The sequence below is a fragment of the Homarus americanus genome, unplaced genomic scaffold (genome assembly GCF_018991925.1).
Source record: "Homarus americanus isolate GMGI-L3 unplaced genomic scaffold, GMGI_Hamer_2.0 scaffold24523, whole genome shotgun sequence".
NCBI classification, from domain to species: Eukaryota; Metazoa; Arthropoda; class Malacostraca; order Decapoda; family Nephropidae; genus Homarus; species Homarus americanus.
In genome coordinates, this window is record NW_024744357.1 from 2578935 (window position 1) to 2595351 (window position 16417).

General features: G+C 39.1%; 1 protein-coding gene across 1 annotated transcript in view; it reads right to left on the bottom strand.

Annotated features, from left to right (window-relative positions):
- Nucleotides 1–1375: 1375 nt before the first annotated feature.
- Nucleotides 1376–16417, bottom strand: part of LOC121877699 (CD63 antigen-like) — a 30123-nt gene continuing 15081 nt past the window's right edge. Inside the window, exons 3-5 of the mRNA XM_042383523.1 lie at nucleotides 13389–13562; nucleotides 10527–10772; nucleotides 1376–1691 (exon numbers count right to left, since the gene is read on the bottom strand). Of these exons, the coding sequence (XP_042239457.1) occupies nucleotides 1626–1691; nucleotides 10527–10772; nucleotides 13389–13562 (486 nt within the window). The 3' untranslated portion in view covers nucleotides 1376–1625. The remainder of the gene's footprint in view (nucleotides 1692–10526; nucleotides 10773–13388; nucleotides 13563–16417) is intronic.

A 16417-nucleotide genomic window follows, 5' to 3' on the forward strand; every position in this document is an offset into this window, starting at 1 on the left:
ACATGATTATATAGTTTAAATGTATATCAGATCAAAAACAAGATTTTTCTTCAATACATAATTCTGATGAGAGGTACAGTCAAAAACAATTCTGCACCTTCATGGGGTTATACAATATGACATATTGGACCAAGAATTCTGAACAACACTCATTTACGCAGGTGATTCCGGTTAATTTCTCAGTATAGCTACATGTGATATAAAAAATACACCATACTGGTTAAAAAATGCATCACACAACCAGAAATACCAACTACTGTACAGTAAAAGTCCAAGAATCCGGATGCCAGAAATCCAAACCACCCGAGAATCCGGACTCTTTGAAAACTCACTTTTTTTAATTTAGCTGGCTTTTGTGTGTATGTGCGCATGCATGAGCGCCACACATGTACAGCGACAACAAGCGACCACGCGGTCGCCACTTTAAAACGAGCAATCAAACTGACAATGTATGTAATTTTGAGTCCTACTCTTTCCATTTACAGAGTACTGTACAAGCCCATAATAATGGCTCCTAAAGTAGATAAACTTCGTTGTGTGAAGAGAAAGAACAACAAGTTGAAAATGAGTGACAAACTTGAAATAATTAAGAAACTAGAACGTGGTGTGAGCAATACTGTTCTAATGGAAACATACGACATTGTTAAGTCTACAATTTATAATATAAAAAAGGCAAAGAATAAAATTCTAGAATTCACAGCTTTTTCTATAAAACTGCTCGTTTTGATAAATGAAGCATGCTATATTTGCTAATGAATAAACTATCAAAATGTACCTTTTCATCTCTTCTTTATTCCTCCTTAAATTTGAATTTTAAAAGTACTGCCTGAGAATCCGGAATATCCGAAAATCCGGACCGACCCAATCCCCAAGCAGTCCGGATTTTTGGACTTCTACTGTATACCAAATTAACATGGCTTCAGTCAGTGATCGTTGCAGAGGCCATCAGACTGTACAGTCCTCTTCTCTAGTGCGTTTACAGGGTCTCGTCATATAAACATTCCATAAATCATTATATTTGGAGGCATTTGTTTTAATAGTTTTAATTTGATTCCATAATATGTTTACTGTTGTGTTTCCTTCTCTTGAATGTAAACAAACACAGGGCTGCCACACCACACAAAACTTGGCAAGCCCCTGTTAATGCACTAGTGAAGGGGACAGTACAACTGTCTCCTGCTATCTTATCTATAATACTGTACCATAAGTCTTTATTACTACAAAAGTTAACCTAAGAAATATTTTTTGAAATAAAATTTTGTACAAAAACCAAATTTCAGATTCATAATTTCACTAACAGTAGATTTCCTGTTATGCAGAATGATCATATAATCATATGTAATCACATGTAGAGATGAAAATCAGTAGGTAATAATCAAATTAAATTTTTAATACAGGTACAATAGTTACATTTTATAATTCCTTGAACCCATCATTATCATCACAAATTCAATCTTTTTTTAAAGTCTATATTTTCCAATCCTTCACAAGTCTACTGTTCTAAGAAAGTTGTTAGAGCAAACATCATATTACCATTATGGAGGCTTGTGACCAACCACCACTGCAATTATTCACACGTCTTTAACATCAAGATATCCAACCATGTGCCAAATTGCAGTGGCAATTTACAAGACCTCATACCGCTCCTTCACAGCTTGAATGAGCCAACACGACATCCAGATGCCAACAATCTGTAAATAATATTTTTTTTAATTAAATTGCAGAAAATTCTTCCGACAATTTATGAAGTACAGGGGGTATGCTTATCTTTCAATAATATAATGATCTGAGACTGGGTGGAGAAGGCGAAGAAATTCTACTTATTCTCGAGGTTTGGTTAAAATACTTACATTGTATCAAGTATCAGTATCGGTGGCATTGGCCTATTTTTGGAGTACAGTAATGGTATCGGTATTGGCCAATTTTCAGCCAACACTTTCATAATGTTATTTCTTTAATTTTCCTCTCTGGCAGCCCAAACTATCCATTTCCATTATTACACATATGGCAGATCTTACTGCGAGTCAACTGCTCTGGAATGCAACAACCAGTCGTATTTTCTCTAACATAAATTAACCTTTAAGCTGCAGGTCCAGAAAACTGTGAGGGCAAACTTTTTCGAGTCGGTGCATGCCCAGTACTTGCCAACAGTGCATAACAGAGACGTAACTGATCGCCCAAGTGGCTAACGAGCCAATCAGTGGTGAAGAGGATAAAAGTAAAAGTCAGTACAGTAAAAGGGTTAGGGTACCGCTGGCAGTACCCCCCACGTGGGGGTAAATCGAGAAAAATCAAAACTCATAGGAACAGCACATATATGTATGTGTATATATGTGTAAATAAATAAATAAATAAATAAACAAAATAATAAAAATAAATAATATAAAAAATAATTAACAAATAAAATAAATAAATATTGAAGTGATAACCGTGGTAACACTATGAGATGTACTTATTACTACCATGCTATTGTACTATTCCAGATGATACTAAATTTTACATAATACTTTCTTGAGATAAATGTATAGTATATATCAGGTGCCTCAAAGAGAGCTCAGGTTCTCAACTGGCTCAGCCATGTTAATATTGTTGTTATTATTATCCACTCTGTATCTGTGTTTTTCTGGCTAAATAAACTGTCTCAATTCAACTGCCTTGAAGCCCCCAACCTCCTGGTGTTTGATGAAAACAAATGGAACCTTTTAAGAAAGCTCTCTACTCTAGTGATAATTTCCACAAGACCACTGTTCAGGTGAGTCAAAGATCATGCACTGTTTCAGAGATAATCCCTAAAGCATCAGCAGATGATTAGTTTTCTGGGTTAGGCAGTACTTCTCACTGCCATCAAGGTAGAACATATTTCATAGGTATCTTGATGACAACAATCCAATACTGGCAACATGTCTTGATCCAAGATACAAAGATACCAACAAAGAGTGACATCAGCTGTCTTGAGAAGAGGAAGCAAGATATATAAGAAGTGTGTCAGTGCACATTCCAGTGAAACTGAAGTGCAGAACCTAGAGTGTCTTGTGCAGTTTGATGACTTTAGTGACTTGGATTTTGATAAATGCTTAGACCAGCTAGTGAGAGAGGGCAATAGTGATCATTCACAGTCTACAGAACCAAAATTAATTCCGAAGAATTCTTTGAAAAGTAAAAAAAGTGTGTAACCACTTTAACTGTCAAGAGCTGAAATTAACAGATACCAGACATTACAGTTGCAAGCACATGATGGAACCTTTTGATTGGTAGAACACCAATAAGAACATACTACCAACATTAAGTCTCCTTGCTAACAAGCATCTATCCTCTCCACCTTCACCAGTGGAAGGTGAAAGATTATTTAACATTGGTGTATACATTCCACGTGGAAGTCGTCTTAATGCTCACGCCGGTGAAACACATGTTTTTAACCCTTACGCCCCGGTTGACGCTCCGGAACGCCGGACCGGCACACCCCAGGTGATGTTCCAGAACACGCAGCTTTTCCCGCCAGTTTGAATGCCCATAGCGGGTTAGCAGGTTCCAGCATGACTATTTGTCTGTCCTGGCATACATAGGGGAGCGTGGGTAGGCTCAGCACAGTCAGTAACCATTCCCGTCGTCATGAGTCGCCCCTCATCTTCCACTCCAATCAAGTGTCGCCGCCGTGGGTTGGATGATAGCCAGATAAGGACAGAACTATTTGATGTGAGTGCTGTAGTGTGCAAATCTAGTAAAAGTGGTGAGGAAGGCAGTAATTATGTGACTAGTGATCCTGAGGATAGCATCGAGTTAGACGATGTTAATAGAGACAAGTGAGGATGAGCATGACGCTGGCAGCGAAACCCAGCAAGGACGGCGTATCCCCGCTGTGCGCTCACGGCTCAACAATGGATACCTTTGTTTGGTCTGATTGCAGTAATTTTCAGCCCGACATACCTGATTTTAGACGATCATCAGGTGGAATTACTCCCAATCTTCCTTGTACAGAGGAATCACGTGAGATGGACTATTTTTGTGCTTTCTTTGATGGTGCAATCATGGACTTACTGTGTACCGAGACAAATTTTATCAGTACACTTGTGATGCTCACCCAGGCCCTGGACCCCCGTCACACATGCATCAATGGAGTGATGTCGGTGTTTCCGAACTGTATGTGATTTTGCATTACTGATGCTGATGGCACATGTGAAAAAACATGTGCTGTACTTCAGGAGTACTGGATATCTCCTGATGACATCACAGTAACTCCATTGCTTGCACAATTCATGTCCAGAGACAAAGCAAGTGACAGACATATACAAGGCACTGTTGACAGGAAACTTATGGACCGCTACTTTGGAGGTAATCACGTCCTCTACACTGACAATTATTATACCTCTCCTGCCCTGGCCAAGTTCCTACTTGAACACGACACCGGTTCTTGTGGGACAGTACGTAAGAACGGGAAACACTGGCCCGTGTTTACTGGTAGACCTGCATGAGGAGAGATCCAGCTGAAGCAAACAGACAAGATGCTTGCAATATACTGGCATGATGAACGTACTGTGCAGATGCTGTCAACAGTTCACAAAGGCGAAATGGTGGACAGTGGAAAAGGGGACTGAATCACAGGAGAGGTCATGAAAAAACTAAACATTGTTGTGGACTACAATGTCAACATGCGGCTCGTGAACAAGAGTGACATGCAGGTTGGCGCAATTGAGTGCGTACGGAAATGTGTTAATTGGTACAAGAAAATGTTCCTACACTTCATGGACATCACCATCCCGAATGCGTACAACATGTACCGAGTAAAAACCGGGGAAAAAAACCCTCTCTCGGGGTTTTTCAGAAGCAAGTTATAACACAACTCCTCGAGAAGTATGGCAACATTATGGCAGCTGTACCAAGACGTCACAGCCAAGCAGGCCTACCTGACAGACTCCTTGCACGTGACTGGGTTGTTCGTCACTACCTTGACGACCTCCCAACTCTTCCAAGAGGTCGCAAGGTGCAAAGGCGGTGTTATGTCTACAAGAACACCACAAAGCACCCAGCTAAGCGTGCGGATGTGATGACATGGTGTAATGAGCGTGACATTGGTCTCTGTAAACATTACATTATGGAGTACCACTCTAAGAAAACATTCTAAAACAATGTGGCATGTGCTTGTAAATAGTGGTGTACTAAGTGTATATGTATGGTACAAAGTGTCATATTTGTGTAAAAGGAACACAGCTGTATGCATTCACTCGTTACTACCCATGAGCGCTGGCAGACAGCTAGCTAAACGTTAGGGTATCACCAACATCACCACCACCTCGGCGCCCTACGAGCGTTCAGAGGGAAGCTTCTTGGCAAATTCCTTCTTGTTGTTGTTGTTTATTTTTCAATGTTTATCCATTTTATCATGTTGTATCAAAGTAATATAACTAAAAGTAGTGTAGTTGTAATGCAATGTAGTATTACTAGGTAGTATTACTAGATGATAATGGTATCATTATGTTATAAATGTATTTATCTGTGGAATTATTATTCTGATAATTATTTATATGACTTACTTGCTCTCCCAAACACAAAGACAGCCAGACAGTCTGGCAACAGACTGGGTGTGTTGCCAAGCACTTTTTATGAAAAGTAATGCAAATAAAATAAATTCTAAATGAATTATTTACAGGAAATAAGTATTATGATCAGTAAATATGCCTTATTGGCCAACTCGGACACAAAGGCAAGCGGAAAAAGACCCCAAAGTGCGTAGTGGTCACGAGCGCCAGACGCCCCCAAAAAAATAAACTTTCCCCTTATTCCCTCGTCACTGAGGCGCCACGGAAGTTTCTAGAGGGACAATATATAATTTTTCTTACAACTTTATGACTGAATACAATTATTGTATGCAACTCACATTCTTCTGTTTGTTTGAAACATATAATTCCTCTCTAAGCTTTTGTGTTGAAAGGTCCTAAAAATGTACCTGTGTATTTTATTATAAGCATTTCTAATTCAAATACTACCAGTATTTGAATTAGAAATGCTTATATTGCTTTCAATAATTAGTTTAAATGGGATAAGATTAGAAAATATATCTAGACCAGGTACTGCACCCTCGGTTCGAGATATCCTTGGCACTTCACGCTTGGAGTTTCTCAAAAGATGTTTAAATACATTGTTGGGTAATTCCAATATAGTTAACCAAGTGATAGCAGGTCATAGACCCCAAACTTCTATGCAATATGAGAAAACTTGAAACTTTTTCAGAAATTTATCAAGTTAACGACTCCAATCATATTGTCGGAAACAGTGGTGTTAGAATTTTTAGAATTTCTGTTAAGAGTTAAAGGCCTTCAAGGAGCTACAATTGCATCTTATAAATCAGCACTGGTTGACCCTCTGGCTTGGGGTTTTAATATTACTTTGAACCCAAGAATTTATCAAATGCTCAGATCATCCTTTTTCAATCAGAGACCCCCTCGGCCTAAGAGAATCCCACCTTGGTCTCTAGATAAAGTTACTAAATTTCTTATCGGGCCTAATTACAATATAAATCTGAACCGGGATATATTGCTCCAGAAGGCAGCCTTCCTTCTAGCAATAGCAACAGCCGATTTCAATTTCCAATAATCCATCATTATTGGTATTTTCTGAGGAAGATGTCACCCTTTTTCCTACGGAGATTCTACGAAAAAATGAAAGGAAGGATTTTCAAGCTCCACCTATCAGGATAAAACTGCTAATGGATGAGACAAGGGTTCCTCATATATTGTGCCCAGTTAGGAATATTCAAGAATGGCTAACCAGATTCCCTAATTGAGGCCCCTATGTATTTTCATCACAGGATGGTAAGAAATTGTCTCCGAGTCAAATGACAAAATATTTTTCTCGGAGTCAAGCAGACCCTGGCAAAAAAATTTTGGCACATGACACCAAGAAATATGCAGGGTCTGTGGTCTTTCTGCAGCATATGAGCCTCAGTCAGATTAAAGAAGAGGGAATCTTCAAAAACCTTTCAAAACAGCTACCAGTATCTTCATCTATCTCTGAAAGATGCTTCACATGTGGTGGTGCTGGGGTCCTCTCCCCTACCTAGTTAATCTCCACAACCAGGACCTTCTTTCTCATCAGAATAAAGTGAATATCCTAATTGGGATATGTAAATTAACATTTTACCCTTGGAAAATATTCCCAAGTTTATAATTATCTGGACCTAAACTAGCAGAGCCTTATACGCAATGTCACATCCCTCTCCACCTCCTGCTCGGGTAGTCAAAGCTAGACGTTGCATTCTGGATTGTACAAAAAGCCATTTATTTCTAAAAACCAGTTTTTGTGATATTTTCCAGAATGCGACGTCGACATCCCACCCATCTCCACCCCACGACAGTTGACATTTGTTTACTGCTCGCTCAAGGGCAAGAAGTGATGGTAGCAATGCGTGTGATGGAGAGTGCGGGAGGGGGTTTTGAGAATTGCAATCACATTTATTCATGCATTTTACAATACGAATAAAATTAAGGTTTCTAGCGACTCGACCAATATTATCTCATACGTATAGTTAGCCGTCATTAAGCTTGCTAATTATTTTTAGCTAAATTAATTATAATTTTCTATTAGTATCGGTATTGGAAAAGAATCGGCTAACTTTAAGTACAGTATCGGAGTAACAGTATCGACAAAATTTTTGGTTCGGTACATCCATAGTCCATGGCCTCTAGTACCTTGCATGTGCTCTTATTGCAAAAGGCTTGTTTAATTTTCATATGCCATTCCCATCACTGTGCACGGTCTTATTCCATACCCTAAGCATACTGTCAAGAACATCTTTGGCCACTTTCCAGCTTCCGCTGCTGGTTACCAGCTGTGAGGTCGTGTATACAGAAGCAGTAGATATATCACAAGTGTCGTCGAATTACCACTGGCTGTCCCACGTCTCCGGTAATTTCCCGGCGATCGATATCAGTGTACAGACAAGCAACAGGCTGGTAGATTTCCACCAGGTCACAGAAACACACTTGTGAGCTGTGGTCGTCTTTAAGAATCACTAGATCTCCACAAATCTGCTCACAGGGTATGTCTTCACAACTGGGATTCTCACTTTGAAAATGTATAGTCAGCACACTACCAGTGTGCAATTCCTTAATACTTACTGTAGTCTTAGTCTTTTCACTTTATATGGCTCATGACAATTCCACAATACTTGCACAACAATTATCTTTAGTTGTCACTAGGCTTGTACTTCACACTCTGAGCACAAATGATCGACTAACTTCCGAGGCTGCTTGTGGATGTTTATAGACTGTACCTCATCAGATGCCCCCCCAGAACATCCTAGCACCATCCAGACACATCTAACAAGTTCTAGAACGTTCTACTCTGATCGAGGCTTACATTAAGAAGTAAATAACAAAACTGATACAATAAATTCTAGAAAATTCTTACATAGGTAATACATCAATACCCGTATATACAAAAATTCTCCCAAAACTTGTCAAAATAACTGCTGCATGTAATAGAAAATAATCAAAACACCTAGTTCACAAAACTTATAATACTAAATTATGCCTCGGCATAACAATACAGTAGGGTCGGGATATACAGCGACTTTATATAACGAGTTTTTTATATCACGGCTACCAAAATTGTAAAAATTTTCCTATAGCAAATTTTTTTTTTTTCCCCGTTGGGAATCGGGCAGGAAGTATCTCAAATTTACCGCCATGGCAAACAAATGCGTGATTTGCTCACCAGAGGCGCCACCGTAGCTGATCACTCAAGCATTCATGCTCGCCCGCTCAGTCTTTGAGTGAGTGACGAGAAAGCAGCCGACTCTGCCACAGATTACGACTTCTAAGGTGAGTGTAAATGGGTTGCTAGTGACGTGAAAAGTGAAGTGAGGATAATGGAAAGCTTAATGGAAATTATTTAATACTGTAACTAATATTTTTGGTGTTCGTTTATGTAGGTGTGGGATTGTCAAGTGAGGGTGGCAGTGTGGCATCTGCTGCAGAGTCTGGTGTTCCCAGGATGGTGCGTCAGCTGCCGAGTCTGGTGTTCCCAGGATGGTGCGTCAGCTGCCGAGTCTGGTGTTCCCAGGATGGTGCGTCAGCTGCCGAGTCTGGTGTTCCCAGGATGGTGCGTCAGCTGCCGAGTCTGGTGTTTCCAGGATGGTGCTTCAGCTGCCGAGTCTGGTGTTCCCGGATGGTGCGTCAGCTGCGAGTCTGGTGTTCTGCGTCAGCTGCGAGTCTGGTGGGATGTGCGTCAGCTGCGAGTCTGGTGTTTCAGGATGGTGCGTGCGAGTCTGGTGTTTCGAGCTGCGAGTCTGGTGTTGGATGGTGTCAGCTGCCGAGTCTGGTGTTCGGGATGGTCGTCAGCTGCCGAGTCTGGTGTTCTGCGTCAGCTGCGAGTCTGGTGTTGGTTCAGCTGTCTGGTGCAGGATGGTGCGTCAGCTGCCGAGTCTGGTGTTCCCGGCGTCAGCTGCGAGTCTGGTGTTCCCAGGATGGTCCAGGATGGTGCGTCAGCTGCCGAGTCTGGTGTTCCCAGGATGGTGCGTCAGCTGCCGAGTCTGGTGTTCCCGGGATGGTGCGTCAGCTGCCGAGTCTGGTGTTTCCAGGATGGTGCGTCAGCTGCCGAGTCTGGTGTTCCCAGGATGGTGCGTCAGCTGCCGAGTCTTGTGTTTCCAGGATGGTGCGTCAGCTGCCGAGTCTGGTGTTCCTTGATATTGAAATAGCCCGTTGTTCCCGAGTCTAGTGTTCATTGGTGCTTTAGTTAGTAAGAAAATGAACTGGTTAAGTCAAGTTTAGTCACCTTTTTTGGTCTCCAGCACCTAACCCGATCTTCCCTCATTGATTACATGTAATTATATATAGCGAACATCGTTGGACCCTATCTCGCAATATATCCTGACCCTACTGTACTTTCATAAAATTCCTGAGCATGAACTTAATGACCAAAACATCTTGAGCCTAGTGATCCCCCCCCCCTCCAAAATGGTTCACGGATGAGGCAAATTCCTCTCAGTCCGAATGCAGTGTTTACTCCCCCACTGCTAAAATGGACCCAGTCTGCATTTCCCGCCACTAGTCACAGTGGCGTCCCTTGTCAGTCTCGCTTGTAGTCTCACTAACATTGGGATGCAAGGGCACAAATTCTTCCAGACAATAATCACTAACCTGATCTACCCTTCCAATCATAAAGCCATCATCCACATCAGTTCCTCTCTAAGCAAAGATTATATTGGCTGCCCATCTTTAAGCATTCTAATTGGTCCTACACTTACTTCAATACTATTCATTCTTTGCAGGGGATTATCCATTTGTGAATAACAAGAACTAACCACTAATAATTGTATAAATGTACTTTACACCACCAGTACTCTATTCCACACATTGCTCCATTTATAAACATTGGATACCACATTGGGATATTCAAACCCAACTAAACTGAAAATGGTAAAAAGTACATGGGTGCAACATTCAGGATTTTTTTTATAACATTTGCAAACCGAAAACACTAATTATTTCTTTTTAATTTCACCTAAAAATATGATACTTTAAATGACTTACCTGCAACAAAACTAGAATAACTATGCCTCCAATGACTGCTCCTAACTTGGCATGAGCTGAATCAGACAAAGCTTGGAAACAGCCAGTGGTGTAGATGGTGGTGGGAATCTTACTTGGACTGTCAAACACTTTATAACCACAGCCCCCCACAATATTCTTACAGCAGGTATCTGGTACGCCAGACACATTCATGCCATAAGTGGTTCCATTCCAGTCCATGTAGTCCTCTGTTCCACAGCAGAAGTACTGTTGGAGTATAAAAATAAATTTATACAAGAAGTTCAATATTAAAGTAACGCAGATTCATTTGTTTAACCTTATTGGAGAAAAAAAATTAAATATGCCGTACAGCAATATCCCTATTAGACAAAACAGTTAGTACAGAGCTCTTCCAGGGATGAGAAATTTCCAGGTAACAAGAAGACTTTCTCAAACCCCAAAAAAATCCAACATTGCCGGAATTTTTCTGGGCATTGTACAGTATTGCACTGAGAAAAGTTTCAAGAGTCAAAACTACGCATCTCGAACGGAGACATATCTCCGGAATGTTTCTTGGCACCGAGGAAAGGTTCCAAGAGTTTAAACTATGCAGCTCATCATCTCATCTCTCACGGACAATCACTCTCCCTATGACATTCACACCGCAGTCACGAGCAAAAATATTTAAGGCTAGAGAAAACATGTATAAACTTTCATTCACAGCATCTGTTCTAATAGTGTTAAGAGATGAATTTGGTACCATGATGATTCTGAATAAATTCTCTACAAAACTGTTCCAATAAATGATCCTTAAACAAAATATTTTTGCACAATAAAAAGACGGGAAACTCGATTCTTTTATGAAAAAAGAAAAAGAAATGTTGATACTAGTCTATAAAGCAGGTCAAGTTTGAAACACCATTCTTTACAAAACATAATCCTAAATAGTTTATCTATAAAATCAGTTTTAATCAAGTTAGGAATACCATTTGTTTACCAAAATAACCCTGAATAGTTTATCTAAAAGTTTGTAAAAAAAAAATATATATACTGTATATATAAGATGAAGGCAAGTGAGGTATGACTGGAGCTATATGTCACAGGTAATACAGTGGAATTTTCCATGCAGCACTAGGACCCTCCCCCCCCACCCCAAGTGTATATGATGCATGTCGCAGAGCTGTATTTATTTATGCAAACACCTCTGTACAACAACAATATACTGTATTGTAAAACAAAATGTATATTACTAATGTACTCCCCAGCAAATGCTGACAAGTTGAGCCTACAGTAGGCATACTGTCCACTCTTCTGAAACTAATACAGGTAATACGGAAACTCGGGTTGAGAAAATTTGCCCACATGAAATTTGTAAATTCTCAGCACTAAATTTGGGTGTTTGGTACTGCAATTATCTCTCAGTGTATGCACTTGATCTCTTGAACCCAGCTCTTGGATTTAAGACTTATGTATCTTATTCAAGACTGTCCAGTGTACAGTACGTATTACCCTTATTCAAGATGAGTGAAAAGAGGCCATCAAGTTCAAGTGAAAGCAGTTGTGCTACAAGAGCCCATAAAGGAATTATGTTGGATATAAAACTTGATATTTTACGGAGATTTGATGCAGAGAAAAACTTAGCCAGATTGTAAAAACATTAGAGCTTGCTACATCTACTGTGGGTACAATATGCAAGACAAAATTAGGTCAAGTACTCAAGCAGCTACTCTAACTGCCCATATATTGTATTTTCATAGAAGTGATGTGATGCTTAATATGGGACGACTCCTGAGTGTGTGGATCAAAGACCAGACCCAATGTAAAGTACGGGTAAACACAATAATCATTCAAGAGAAGGCAAAAAGTTTATAAAATGATTTGCAAGAGGAGGAAGGTGCAAATGCCTTTTCAGGCTAGTAAAGGTTGGTTCGAAAGGTTTAAGAAATGCCGATATAGAAGACACATAAATATCCTGACGAGCTGAATAAAATTATTGATTAAGGAAGCGACACACCAGAACAAGTGGTGTATAATGTGGATGAAGCTGGACTTTATTTAAAGTACATGCCTGCTAGGACAAAGGAACAAAAGTCAGCACCAGGATTTAAAGCTTCAAAAGATTTTCTAACGCTTCTTCTGGGAGGAAATGCTGCTGGCGATATGAAATTAAAGTCCCTTACTCGTGTATTACCCCAAAAATCTAAGAGCTTTCAAGGGCTACATCAAGCCTAATCTACCTGTGATTTGGCATTCAAACAAGACTTGAATAACTATGAGCCCTTTTCAATACTGGTTCACCAATTATTTTTGCCTTGCTGTTGAAAGGTATAGTGACAGGTGTAATATATCCAACAAAGTGTTACTCCTCTTAGAAAATGCACCAAGCCATCCAGTGAACTCGAATGATCTTTTTAATTGAGTGCAAGTGGAGTATATTCCCAAGAACGAGCACAATGAGTCAAGGTGTGTTGGCAAACTTCAAGGTATATTATCTAAAGTGCACTTTTAAAAAACTCACTAAAGCAATTGATGGGAAGGATAAACCTAGTTAGGAACTTCTGGAAAAATTTCAACATCATGGACGCCATGGAGAACAATCGTGGGGTTTGGAATAACATCGGGCCAGACTGTATCTACGACTTTCAAGGCCTTTCACAGGCATATAAAAACAAAACTCATTTAAACTGAGAATTATTTATTTTCCATTTAAGTCAAATAACCCTGTGTGCTGCTCAAGCTGCCTCCTTATGCAACTGTAGTAACCAAGGTTTAACTTATAGTATGGTGTATCCTCACTATCAACTGGCAGTCAGGTTTATGGATACCGCTTTCACTTTACACTTCAAGACCTTTAGTAGACAAAAAAATTTAACACCTACTCACCTTTTCCTGCAGGTCATCCCAAGTCGTTGTCACCAGGTTTTTGGGGTCACCGTATTTGTCCATAGTTTCATTCATGTTACGTTTCACCAGATTTTTAATGTCCGTCTTCATGACAAGCACAGTAATGGCAGCAGCACATTCCAGTAAAAGGACAATAACCATCAGGAAACCAAACTGTTCAGGAAGAGTTTGAGCACAAATTTAGATGTTAAAATAAATCTGCTTACATGTTCAAGCTAAATTTCACAGTAAAAGTGTTTTCATTAAAGCACCCTTGTAGATCAGCAAAAAACATTCTTGAAAATTCTAGTGTTCATTAAACTATAAATAGAAATGGTACAGTCTCAGCATGGTGAACTTGAACATCAGTTTCCTGCTACTAACTGAAAATTTCACAGGTAATAAAAGAATTATCTACAAGCAGCAAAGTTTGTCTAAATAAGTTTCACCATGTGCTTTCTTTAAGGGAGGTACCAACATGTTATTACTTAATCATATGCATGAAATTTTGTGACACTGGAATGATGCATTATTTAAAGGCCAGTTGGACATAAAACATAACATGATATTTTCCTTAAAATTATATTTTGAGATTTTTCTGAGGCATACTAATTAAATATCATTAGAATATCTTGTACTGTACAAGAAAACTAATGATTTTATCATGTAAAACTAAATCTGCAAACAGCAGGTAAATTATTTTTTAAACAGGTGAGAATTGATTGATTGATTGTGGTAATTACATCCCTGGTGACAACAGGTTAGGTCACGTGTCTCCAAATTAAAATAAAGGCTTAAAAGACTAAAATCAAATAATGCAGGGTAAAAAAATTATTAACATTTAACAGAACTTTTGTATAAATAAAAAACACATTAATAGATAAAATTCAAAGCTTGTGTAGGCCAGCTTGAGGTGCTTACTATGAAGATCGCTAACGATAGCTGTTTTGTGGACTACCATGTTGTGAAAAAAAATAAGAAATAGCAAGTCAGTGACAAATTATTTTGTGTGGTTTGGATACTTAAATACTATATGTGAGACTTGGTGACTGGCCAGCAGGAAATGGCAACCCCAAAAGGCGATTCAAAGAAGGCCGAGAAGGTTCATACAGCCAGTCACATTTGTTTTTAAGGTTCATGAGCCCTGGGCAATCATACTATTTTTTATCCTACAGAATTTACTATGAAATAAGGATAGACAGTGGGAGAGACGATTTTAGGCCCAAGTCACTGAATCAGCAGCCTTGTATGGTATGCAAAGCAACTCAATAAATGTCATTTAATAAATACATTAGATCAGCGATTTTCAACCAATGTGCCGCGAAGCATCCGTAGGTGTGCCGCGGGATTTTAAATAGCATTTGGATACGTTTTGATATTACTGGTACTTTTATGGAGCGCATTAAACTCTTTCTGGTTGTCCCTTCGAGAGGAATACCCTATCATTACAAAGAAGACAATTGAAGCACTTGTTCCTTTCTCAACATCATATCTGTGTGAAGCTGGCTTCTCTGCCATGAACACAATGAAAAGCAAAAACAGGTCGCAGCTTCAAACACTGGAGGAGGACTTGAGGGTTTGCCAGTCAACCACTCAACCTCGGACAAGGAACAACACCAAGCACAGGTTTCCCACTGATATTTTTATGTAAACAAAGGCCTTTTATTTTTACTCGTGTTTGTATTTGAATACAATCTACTGCAGGGGTTCTCAACCAGGGGGGAATTCCCCCTAGGGGGGGAATTCAGGTTTTCAGGGGGGGGGAAAACTGATTCTGGAGCAAGAGATATCTTCGATGAGAAATCAATCACAGAATTTTGGCCCTTGATGTGTGATTCCTACCCAAAAGTGGCAGAAAGAGCTATCCGTGCATTGCTTCCGTTTGTGTCGACATATCTTTGTGAGTCAGGCTTTTCAACTCTGTTGCAAATTAAAACGAAGCAACGTAGTAGATTAGAGGTAGAAAATGACCTGCGTTGTGCCCTTTCAAGCACTCCTCCGCGTATCCCAGAATTGGCGAAGAAAAAACAATCACAGGTTTCTCATTGACTGTAATCTTCATCTGAATAAAATTAATTACAAATTTACAATATCCTGGTATTCTATTGAACTTTTTGTTTATTGCATTATGCTTCAGTTTGGTCTGTTAAGTAATTCATTATAAATAAAAAAACTATTTTACTTTTATTCAAGTTTTATAAATCCATCAACATTTTCAATTGGCATTTAATTTGTAAAACTCCACTATAAAAATAATCCATGTAAAATTGTAAATGTATATGTACTAATATGGAAAAAATAAAGGATTTTCAGTATTATATGCATATTATTTGGAATGCACTTTTTGAGGCAGACAATCTTGGAAAGGAGGGGGAATGACATTCTGACATATGGTGAAAGGGGTGCATGGGGCAAACAAGGTTGAGAACCACTGTCTACTGTATATCTGAAAGTTTCGTATTATTTTTTAATGAATGGCATCTTTTTCAATGACATCTTGTTTCAATGTGTAGTAATAACAAATATGCACAAAACTTTCAAATTATTTTGAAAACCATGATCAATAATATACTTTTGGAAATAAAATTAATAAATTATTATTATTATTTTTTAATTATGAACACATTCTTATCATTCATTTTCTTTTAAATGATCAAATCTATCCTTAAATACTGATGGTGTGCCTCGACCATTTTAGTGCCTGGCTCACTGTGTTGAGATGAAAAAGGTTGAAAATCACTGCATTAGACGATAGAAAGGGAAACAATACATCAGTCTGGCTCAAATTTACCTCCTACTACTATTTGGTAGCAAAGGCTGAGGATTGGACAAAGAGAAGGAAATACAGTATATCAAGTGTGTCCAAAATTACTTAAACTACTTCCAGAAAGCCACACCAAGGAAAATCAATGCTACTAAATTTCCATGAATTATCAGGGGAAGTAACCTTCAGAAGTTACCAGCCTTGACAAGTATATCCACAAAAAACTTCCCAGCCTGACTCGAAGACATTTAACCCAATTTTTTTA